Consider the following 10,544-nt stretch of genomic DNA (forward strand, 5'->3'; position numbering starts at 1 on the left):
TCCATAAATGCGCTAAATATATCTGTACCTTAGAATTTAAATGGAGAGCAGTTGCTTTTGCAGTGTAATCATTCTGAGCAGAAGTCCACACCAATAACCGTGAAGCGCAATAACTTGTATTTGTGCCATTTGTTTACTTGAAAGTATTATTACTTTTGTGTAAGTTCGATAACTTAAAAAAATCTGGCAGAATAATTTAGGGACAAATAATAAAGAATACCGATTCGTTTCATTTGCTGTTGATTTTTTTTCAGTGCTGAAAGACTTCCCACCGCAGCTACCACACCGCCTCCCCCTCCACCCCCCCCCCTTCCCTCCCTCCCTCCCTCCACACCCCAAGCCCCTTTTTAATACCTATTAGCCATCTTTGTGAACAACCTCAAACTCGCCCAGCTTCAGAGTTACAGGCTGAATCCAATGAAAGAGGCGGCAGAAGGCTTTGAGAACCGCAGGTCAACAACTAGAGATGTTATTATTGAACCCTTGTTGAATCTAAAGAGACAGCACTCGTTTCTCGAGTTATAGTCAGTCCCCTGTGGAAATTGGAATTTACACTCCCCACCACGAGATGGGTTACAGTATTAATACATGCACATTAAGACCCAGCGCCGGTGTTGTCAATTAATGTTGCAGGATAAACTGTTGATTCCCCAGTTAAATGACGATTCCTGTGTTAGTTACATTGGAATACAATCTCATTGAACGTAGGGATCATTACAACAATGTTTTTAATTTAGTTCTATAGATTCAATATTGCAACAAAATGTTTCTGACGCGATATAACTGTATGCTGTTAGCGATTTCTCTCAGATCTTTTACAATTTATACAGTAATTTACTTTCATTGTCACGATTTTTACCAGTATGTCTTTAGCCAACGATGCATACGATATTTTAAATTGAATAAACCCCTATTATAATAAATAATAAAACAAAATTATTCGACATTTTCCATTGAAATTACAAAGTCATTACATCGCGATGTGAAAAGGTGATAATAAGGTAGAGATTTTACATCCGTTGTTTTTTTTTAAAGCTCTCGGAATTATAAATAACAAATGAATCAAACAAGACCATCATTTTTTTTTTCCGTGGACAACCATTTCTCACCCTGAAATGGAAACAAACAAATATCAGCGCTTTAAACATTGTTATTCGTGGGGTCTTTTAGGATCGTTTTACGAAAATTGACATTCCAGTGTCAGATGTGTGTTTCAAAATAGTTAATGAAAGGCCCATGGAAATCGCATTAGAACTCGTTGGCAGTAAAGCGATGCCGGCGATAGTGTTATGATCCATACTTAGAAGAACAATGTTTAGCTATTGATATATTGACCATATATCAAGATATATATATATATATATAGAGAGAAGAAATATGTACCTTCGCCTATGTTTTCTCGAAGATAGACACAGAATGCTGGAGTAACTCCGCGGGACAGGCAGCATCTCAGGAGAGAAGGAATGGGTGACATTTCGGGTCGAGACCATTCTTCAGACTGAGAGTCCGGAGAAAGATAAACAAGAGATATAGACGGCGATATAGAGAGATATAGAACAAATGAATGGTATAAGAAAATAACTGCAGATGGTGGTACAAATCGAAGGTATTTATTCACAAAATGCTGGAGTAACTCAGCAGGTCAGGTCTGAAGAAGGGTCTCGACCCGAAACGTCGCCCATTCCTTCTCTCCCGAGAGAACCTGCCTGACCTGCTGAGTTACTCCAGCATTTTGTGAATAAACAGAAGAAATGAATGAAAGGTATGCAGAAAGTAACGAGCCATTGTTGGCTGTGGGCTGGGCGATGACGAGTTGTAGAGACAGTGAAACACAAACAGGACGACAATGAAACTAGTGCGACGACTAGGGTAGAGGAGGGACGGGGAGAGAGGATGCAAGAGTTACTCGAAATGAGGGAAATCAATGTTCATACCGCTGGGTTGTAAGCTACCCAAGCGAAATATGAGGCGCTGTTCCTCCAGCTTGCGTTTGGCCAGTTCCTTCCTAAACGTTTAGCTTGTGACTGGTATCTACCAAGATTCCGGATAGTTAATGTAACAGTTAAAGAAGATGGTTAGTCAGATAAGCCTGTAGGCGAACTGGAGATAAGCACGAACTTCCTATCCACGCCATTGTAGATTAAAAACTCCCCGCCAGGTTTATGTGTAATCACTTCGTCCATATTCTGTTTGCGGCCAAGGCGACAGTGTGGGAAAATTAATGCAAAGGATCCTTTGTTTTTCCATGCCATTTAATCCTGGTCTCCTCTCACCCCGCCAGAATACACACTAACATTGTCACTTTTAGATGGGTCACTGTTGCTATATCACACCTATCGTAAATTGCAGCTCAATTTGCTATCAATAAAAACCGAATGAAATCGGCCTCAAGCACATCCATTAAATTTATTTGTAATTTATACGTGAAAGAGTTAACGCTGAATATTTAAAAAAAAAACATACACCAGACTTCTTTATGTTAAAATTCGCGAAACTCCAAGCGTCACCGGCATTTAAATACAGAGGGGTCGATATTCAGTCCTGAAACTACTACTTTGAACGGACTGCAAACTCCAGAGGTTGATTTACAAGAATGAATAGTTAATTTACCACATATTCTCAAACACATTAGTCTTCTTGTAGCGCCGGCCTGGTGGGTGTCTGTTCTGATCTTTCTACCTGCAATCTCGCTGCTTCTCCGAAGCCCGATTCACCCGAAAATGGAGCAAAGTTCACAGTCCGTTTTAACAATCTGCGATTGCAAGTTGACCAAGCAATCCGAGAGATCACAGATAGTGTTTGAAATTAACTGGCTTTTTGTTTTACAGCCACCAGTTTCCAGTGATGTCCTCAGTCCACTTGTCCTCCGGGGTTTTTTTTTGTTTTAAAGCCCAGATACAGGTCCGTACATCCGGGAATAAAAGTTAGGAGGACTTGCGGCAAAGTTTGCCAGTTCAAACATTATAAGCAATGTCTCACCTGTCTCCTGCAGCTGCCTGTGTTTTGTACCGGTGGCGGTGGTGGGTTTACCAGGTCCTGCCGTAGAGCAGGTTAGGATTCACCATCCTCCCCGTGTAGTCCGCAGTAGCCGAGTCCATCTGAGACATGTTGGTCACCGAACTGTGGAGGGGCGTCGGGTTTGGCGACACCTGGCCTAAGTCTTGAGGTTGAGCGAGGGAGTTCACTTGTTGACTCTGCTGTTGCGAAATGGCGGCGCTGGCGACTGGGAGGATCCCGTTGGAGCCTTGTTGCTGCTGTTGGTTGCTTGCTTGGTTGGCCGTCGGGGTACTGGAGCCGTTCTGACACGGCTTACCGTCTTTAACCAGGACCGGCACGGCCACTCTCCTGGGAGACTGTTGCTGTTGGCACAGGTTGTTTTCCTGCTGCATCTGCTGTGTCGCCTTGTCCTTGGCCTGGCGCTTCATCTTGTACCGGTGGTTCTGAAACCAGATCTTCACTTGGGTCGGCGTCAGGTGGATCATGCTGGCCAGGTGTTCCCTTTCCGGAGCGGACAGGTACTTCTGCTGCTTGAAGCGCCGTTCCAACTCGTAGACCTGAGCCTGGGAGAACAGCACCCTTCTTTTCCTCCTGGGTGTAGCGTGTAAAGGTGCCATTGGTTTGCTGGCGTCTGCCATTCCAGTCAGAACCCCCATTCCCGCCATGTTCATCCCAGAGGACGTCCCCATGAAGCGGGATACTAGACAAACGTTTACAATGAAAATGTTCTGGTTATAAAATGCAGGAATTTTACAAAGCGACTAAAGAACCCCCTTAAGTTACATGGCACTGTCGCGGATCAATGCGGGGAACTATGATTCATACACTATGTATTTCTATAATATTTCTTTACTACTTAAATTACAAAGGGCAGAACGGTAAATATTGAGCGACAACCAACTGACTCGAGTGGCAGAATTTTAGACGGAATCTAACACTTCAGCACTATTAACAAAGATGCTATGATTCTTATCATTAGACAAAGAACACCAAATCTACTCTTGTCCACTATACAATCACTCTCTACTGACTTTGCCCAGGTTTGGCCAAATTACGGCCACAAAGCCTTTCAAGACATTTCTCAAATGACCAGTTTGATTGTAGTTTGGTAACTAAGACTTGAATATTTGATAGGAATATAGTCTTGTGTCTTACGCGAAAGTTAACCGGCCACAATGGATGCCTTGCACCGAAACACCTCCAATGTGTACATTTTTCTTATTGGTTCTCCGTGGTTTAACTAAATACTTTGAAAACTCTGCCACGGAATTAAGATTTTTTTTAAAAAATCGTCGCTACATTTGCACAAGAACTTGGATTGGAGACAATCTTACTTGTTGAGTATCGAGGATCGGGGTTTGAGCCGTACCAGCCGGACGCCGCGGCGCTATTCCTCATGGTGTCTTGGTAGGACGGGAGATCCCCCATGTTGCCAATGCCCCCGTTACAGTAGCCTCCCATGGCACCGTGAGAGAACTGGGACACGCCGTGCGGCATGTGATAGGTGGCCGGTACCGTGGCGTTGTGACCCATGTTGTGCTGCTGCATCGCAGCCTGAGAGACCTGCGGCTGGCGGTAACCTCCCAGAGGAGGTGCCATGTTGCCAGCGCCGTCCATGCCACCAAACTTCTTGTAGGTCTCCTCGATCGGGCTCAGGATGTCTGTCACTGAAAAAGGCGTTGTGTGCTTTGGGCTCAACGACATGATTGAGCGAGCGAGCAATGCAGGTAAAATTGTCGAGAGCACCAACTGTGTGCGCTCTCCCTCTCTCGCTCCTCTTGTGGCTGATGATGTAAGAGGGGGGTTTGGAGTCCGCCTGAGATGCGATTGATCGGTTTGGAAGAGGCAAGCCCCGATTCTATCCTCTTATCTTTGATTTACTTTAGCCAGGCGCCAGGTTTACGACAGAGCCATGGGGGAGGAGCGTCGCTCCAAACCAGCAAACAATAGCGTTTGACATCTTCACCAAGACAATTAGGGCAAATGTAGATAGGTCCATGTTAAGATAAACGTGATGCCAACAAAAAAAACCAACTTGATTAAATACTTTCCGAGCGCTTCTTGGCTCTCATGCAAGACCTTTTGATAGAAATCAGATTTACACAATCATGATATTTCTCTGAGCAACATGAACTTGCGAACTTTCACATGCAATAATTGAGCTTTTACTCATTAATACCTATCCCAATTTTCCTCGGGGGTGAAAGAAAAAAAAACACGGGAGTTTGATGTCTCCCATCAGTTCTTCTTCTGGCCTGCACTCAGAGGCTGAATGCTGAATTCTGCCTAAAGGACTCCTCGCCCCACGAAAGAAAAGGCGCCAGGGCGCACAGTCAAAGCGAGCGAGAGTGGAGGTTGTTCTCTTTTGTACAACAACCTAATTTATGCAACTTAAGCATCATTTTGTTGCGGCAAAGGGGGGCACTTATAAACCAGCCCAAAAGTAAGTAGATCCCATGCGTCGAAAGAATGGTTCGAATATTCAGACCCTGAAGTTGTAAGTATTTTTGTGACTGTTTTATTGTGCTCAACCCACCTCCCCACACATTGGAAATAATGGCCGAGAAACTATCCTGCCCCCCCTCCCCCACCACAACGTTTTTTGGTGTGTTTTACACCTGTGAGATTATTGTATCGGTGTTGAAGTATTCTTTCGACCTAACGAACCAAATTGAGGATTGATTGGGAAGCGAAAAGAAAGAGCGAGCCTTCTACCAAATCACCGGCCGATTAAATTCAAATCAATGTTAAGGTGATCGCTGCGTCTCCCTATTTTAATTTGATTGGGATAAAGTGAGGGAAACACTACAGTGTAATGTCAGCTGCAAATCCTTAGAATCTAATTAGGAAATTCCACCTGAAAAATATACATTGCTTTGGTTTGCATAAATCGTGCTTTTTTTTTTGTTTGCAAATACTCAACTCGCTCGGGGATCATGTAAGATATCGTTGCTCGTTGTTCCCTGTGTTCCAAAGCACCGAAGGAAACACGTAAGCTGCCGGAAGGTCAGACGTGAACCTCTCTACACAGGGAAAATTCGGAGTTGATAATTGAAGCATATTTTACCGAGCTTTAATAGATGGAAGATTTAACAATGCAGTGTTAAAATGAAAGAAATCCCCAAGCTGGTTGCCGCATTGTTGCCTCTCAACGAAGGCCACGAGGTCCAATGTAAAGTGCAGATACATTGCAAAAAGCAAGTCTTTTTTTGCAAAATACCGTTATTTGCAATGCTCACAGTATTTTGCAACATAAATCATTTTGCCACCACAGATTTAATATTGGACGTTCTGTAAATCTTTGTAATGCAATTTTGCATTCTTAAAGATTGTAAGTAAAGCAAAACAAGGCATCATGATAAAGCTTTCTAGTTTTAGTGGTCACTCATGTAAAATATTACAACTGCTTGGCCGCCTGTTTTTCTTTTGCGAACTGAGGTATCAACAATGACATCCCTTGATTTCCTGCTTTCCTTATAGCCTGTTTTGACAATTTTCGGATTCATATATATATTGAAAACGCTCCAGGATATAAGTCCAACATATTTTTTTCTTTCAAAACATTTATTTTTAAAGTTCGGGCATTTAAACGCCGCTCAGAACAAAAATAAAACAATCGCGTTTCTACATCAATCCACTGTTTTGGAAGTGTGGCTTGCTAAATATTTGTCGGCACTAAGTTCATACATTTGTCGCAGCAGATCATTATTTTTACTATCCTTTCCTGGATTAGTGTTTAATAATTATACACTTTTCCACTAAGAGACTCTTTCTGCTTTATTAGCCAAGTTGCAGGGTGAAGTACTTTTAATTTTGCTTAGGTACTGTGTGATCCTTCATCCCACCAGACTATGGGTTTAGATGAGGAGACCGTTCAGACTCAACGACTTTGCTGCCACTCGAGAGGTTAAGAAAAAGGAGACTTTGTCAATAAAAGTTGCCACTAATCCTGGAACTATGCACCTCGAGTTTAGTGCAAGCGGTGCCGACCAGACTAGTGCATATGGGACTGTTCTCAAATAGCGCCAAGCTTTGCCGGCCGAAGAGAGGAGCTGAGGGGAACAAAAACCCCTACTAACTCAGCGGGCCTCACGTTGGAACTTGCGGTGTAGTAATAAGCACATCATGTTTCCACGGTGAATGGGAGTTTGGGGAAAATGAATGGACAGCTAGCTAATAATCCCCAACTGGTTGGTATGACCGAGATTGTGTCTAGGACGCCCATAGTCTGTCTAAGCGCCGAATTGTCAGGGATATTGCCCGTGGTAAGTTCTAGTTATTATAAGACAGGTCCCATTCGAAACGTACCCACTTTTCCAGGTACGTGATCTCCCAAAACAAAGAGGCAAAACAAAAGCTTTCCATTGCCAATGTAGGCAGCACCGCTCGATAGTTTAAAACAAACGTCATTAATAATCAATGGGTAGTTTTGTTACCAATGTATACAGTGGAAACGCACGACTCGAAAACAATCACCACCTCAAAGCTGAAATTTGTAAGATGTTTTCAAAGGACGAGAAATAAGTAACTTTGAACGGCAAGGCCAATTGTTGAAATTACAACCAATTCTCCAAATCAAACCCCAAGCTAAACGGCACTACATTTTTAGAAAATGATTGGGCGTATTCCATTAATTTGGGATTTCATTTTGGAGCAAGCAAATAAATATTTACTCTTGCATAGGTTTATTTAATAACAGTGCGCTTGGTTTAAACCACTTCTGGACAAACGATCAGAATTTTGAGTTTCGTGAATGTAAATGATTTGCATTTCTGGAACTCTGTTTTTGATACATAATTCGGGCTGAAACATAAATCGGCGTTTTTATTTCATTTCTGAAAGAATTTCCGTTGCAATATAACATCGGCGGGTAACATGGGGAATAAATAAAAGATACTATAGACTTCTAGCTAGTAGTCCCCTTCACTCTGGGGATTGCGCCGCTCTTCAGTGGAAACGGGGTTAAAGGAAAAGCGGATAAAGAGTAACTTTATGTAATAATAAACTGTTCTTATAAATAATCTATGTTCAGCATAAAGGTATCTCCAGACGCCACTGTTGCATTGAGCGTTTTCTTAACAAATATGGATCACTATAAACTTTTGGAATGAACATGTGGTTAATGAAATAATTTGTCATTTAATTTTTAACCTGAATGTACGTTGGCTGAATTACTTGTTTTTAAGCACCTATATATGGGGCAATGTGTAAAACTAGACCGTGCGTACTAAATGGAATAATGGTTGAAAAATGGCGAAATAAACTATGGGATCCGGAGAAAAAATGTTCGTACAGATTAGTTTAGACTTAGGAGTAACCTGTCTCAGTCAATGGGACAATGGAGCTCGTTTAAATCAGCTGTTGCTCCACCATGAAATCTCCCTCGCATTCATAAAGTACAAGGTTGGGATAATGCTCTTTAAGCAATTTCTCCAAATTGCATGAATTTTGCATTTATTAGTGAGCGAGAGCAGCTCAAACACCAACTATGTCTGGACTGCAAACTCAAGTAACGCTCTTTCCTCTCCTCAGTAGGAAGGCCAAAATGAAACTGTTGACAACGTTTACAGAGGAACCGAACGGGGAACCTCTGTTACCGACGGACGGTGAAAGTGGCGAGGGAACCCACTAATACAATTGTTCCTAAAATGTCGTTCACAGTTTGATTCAATCGACGATTCCAAAGTAAAGTGTTTTCTTAACATTCAAGTTCAGCGTTAGGCGCTTGTTTCTCAACCCATCAATGTTTTGTCTAGTATTAACACTCCGTTAAAATGTGGAAATTGGCCAACGAAGCTCACTGTTTATTATAAACCCGCTTTATCACCATTTAGCCATTTGGTGCCTGTCTTCAAATATACCGCAACTAATTCTGCCCTGTCACATAGAACCTGACCGTACAGGTATCATATAATGTAGAGAAGTGTGTTTATGATAACAACATACACACGAGTATTTACATATTTGTGTTGAATGCCCTGAATATTCTTATACATTTACTTGTTGGTCTAACAGAACATTTCAATATGTGCGCACAATGATCATGGTTTTTAAACTATGCAATTTACTCTTTATTTTGGTCTGATTTCGGAGAAGAGAAATTCAGTTCCACTGCGGCTATTTCACCATCTGTTGCTCTTGTAAAGGGTAGAATGCATTAATCTGGAGTTTGTGTAGATTTGCGACCGCATCTTGTCCGTGTTACGTGAATGCAAAGTCAACGCGAAATGTTATATGTAAGAAAGAACCGCAGATGCTGGTTTAAACCGAATATGGACACAAAAAGCTGGAGTAACTCAGCGGGACAGGCAGCATCTCTGGAGAGAAGGAATGGGTGACGTTTCGGGTCGAGACCCTTCTTCAGTCTGGTTAGGGATAAGGGAGAGAGATATAGTGATGTACAGAGATAAAGAACAATGAATGGAAGATATGCAAAATAAGTAACCATGATAAAGGAAACAGGATACACAGAAACACGGTGATAAAGGAAAATGTTATACTCGGGTTAAAAAAAAACTAAACCTTATACATGATGCGTTTGGCAACTCTATAAGGTGGCGCAATACCTCTGTGGCTCAATGAAATCTCAAATGAAAACCCTAGCACTATCAAGGATGCAAATAACTTACTAAAGATAAACAGCACAAAAGATTAACAAATAGTTCAGCCGCTTGAAGTCTCCTATCTAGGGGCCGAGCTGATTCACTAGCTGGTGATTAGAATGGGAGTTTTCAGTCTTCCTGGCCCATAGTTACTGATACCTGTCACGGATCATTCTGGTATCTCGATTTATCGAACGAGATGCATAGAATTGCACAGAAATCACACTGTGATGAGGACGAGGGTTTTTTTTTTCTCCATTTGGGCTGCAATGCTAAATCCACATGTTCCCTCCACCCTGTGTTCATTTATATCTCTCCCGAGCACCAGCTTGAGTGGTGTGTTCCTCATCTTCACAACTGCCCACAATCTCTTGTCATTATTCTATCATCAATTTATTCCAACTCTAGATCCTGCCAAACACTCCACAGTGTTTTTCCATACACATTGCATCAGGTCAGTGCATATGAATATATTTAAATCGCTGGTTTAAAGAAAGAGTTCAGAATCCGCAGAAAAAGAAGATGGGCATAAGATAATGATTACTGCTTACTTGCAATGTAGACCAACAAATTTATTGCGGCAAATGACTCATCTCCATTATATGTATAAACCATGTATAATTTATTTTAACATCAATCACCATGTTCTTATAAAAACAGCCACAACATTTAAAATCTTTCTTCAGACGGTATCCTATCTGAGTTGTACCTTTTTTTTATTGCCTTAATATCTTCCTTGTCGAAGAGTAAATGTAGACACATTTCCCTGGTTCAATGTATTGTGGCCCAGTGTGTAAATATGAACCACTTGAGGATCTTTACAAACTCTCTCTCCAGTCAGGAGCTCTCCGTCAGATTGGAAAATTTGCCAATATCACCCCAGTAGCAAAGAGAATGAAACTCAGCATTAATAGCCTACTGGTGTAAAGAGTGTGATGTAAACAT

General features: G+C 41.8%; 1 protein-coding gene across 1 annotated transcript; it reads right to left on the minus strand.

The window, feature by feature from the left end:
• Nucleotides 1–3,026: 3,026 nt before the first annotated feature.
• On the minus strand, nt 3,027–4,701 carry nkx2.4b (NK2 homeobox 4b). Its single transcript, XM_078405928.1, has 3 exons — nt 4,332–4,701; nt 3,270–3,697; nt 3,027–3,197 (listed from the first exon to the last, which is right to left on the minus strand). Exons 1-3 carry the CDS (start codon nt 4,699–4,701, stop codon nt 3,027–3,029), a joined length of 969 nt encoding a protein of 322 aa, XP_078262054.1.
• Between the last annotated feature and the right edge of the window lie 5,843 nt (nt 4,702–10,544).

The sequence above is a fragment of the Rhinoraja longicauda genome, chromosome 9, assembly GCF_053455715.1.
Source record: "Rhinoraja longicauda isolate Sanriku21f chromosome 9, sRhiLon1.1, whole genome shotgun sequence".
NCBI classification, from domain to species: Eukaryota; Metazoa; Chordata; class Chondrichthyes; order Rajiformes; family Arhynchobatidae; genus Rhinoraja; species Rhinoraja longicauda.

What these genes read in the sequence shown, in the direction of transcription:
- nkx2.4b (XM_078405928.1), bottom strand. Translation starts at nt 4,701, where the DNA reads ATGTCGTTGAGCCCAAAGCACACAACGCCTTTTTCAGTGACAGACATC. An exon ending in CGATCCTCGATACTCAACAA is followed by an intron (nt 3,698 to 4,331) that starts GTAAGATTGTCT and finishes ACGTTTGTCTAG; the next exon opens with TATCCCGCTTCATGGGGACG. An exon ending in GTACCCCGACGGCCAACCAA is followed by an intron (nt 3,198 to 3,269) that starts GCAAGCAACCAA and finishes ATTTCGCAACAG; the next exon opens with CAGAGTCAACAAGTGAACTC.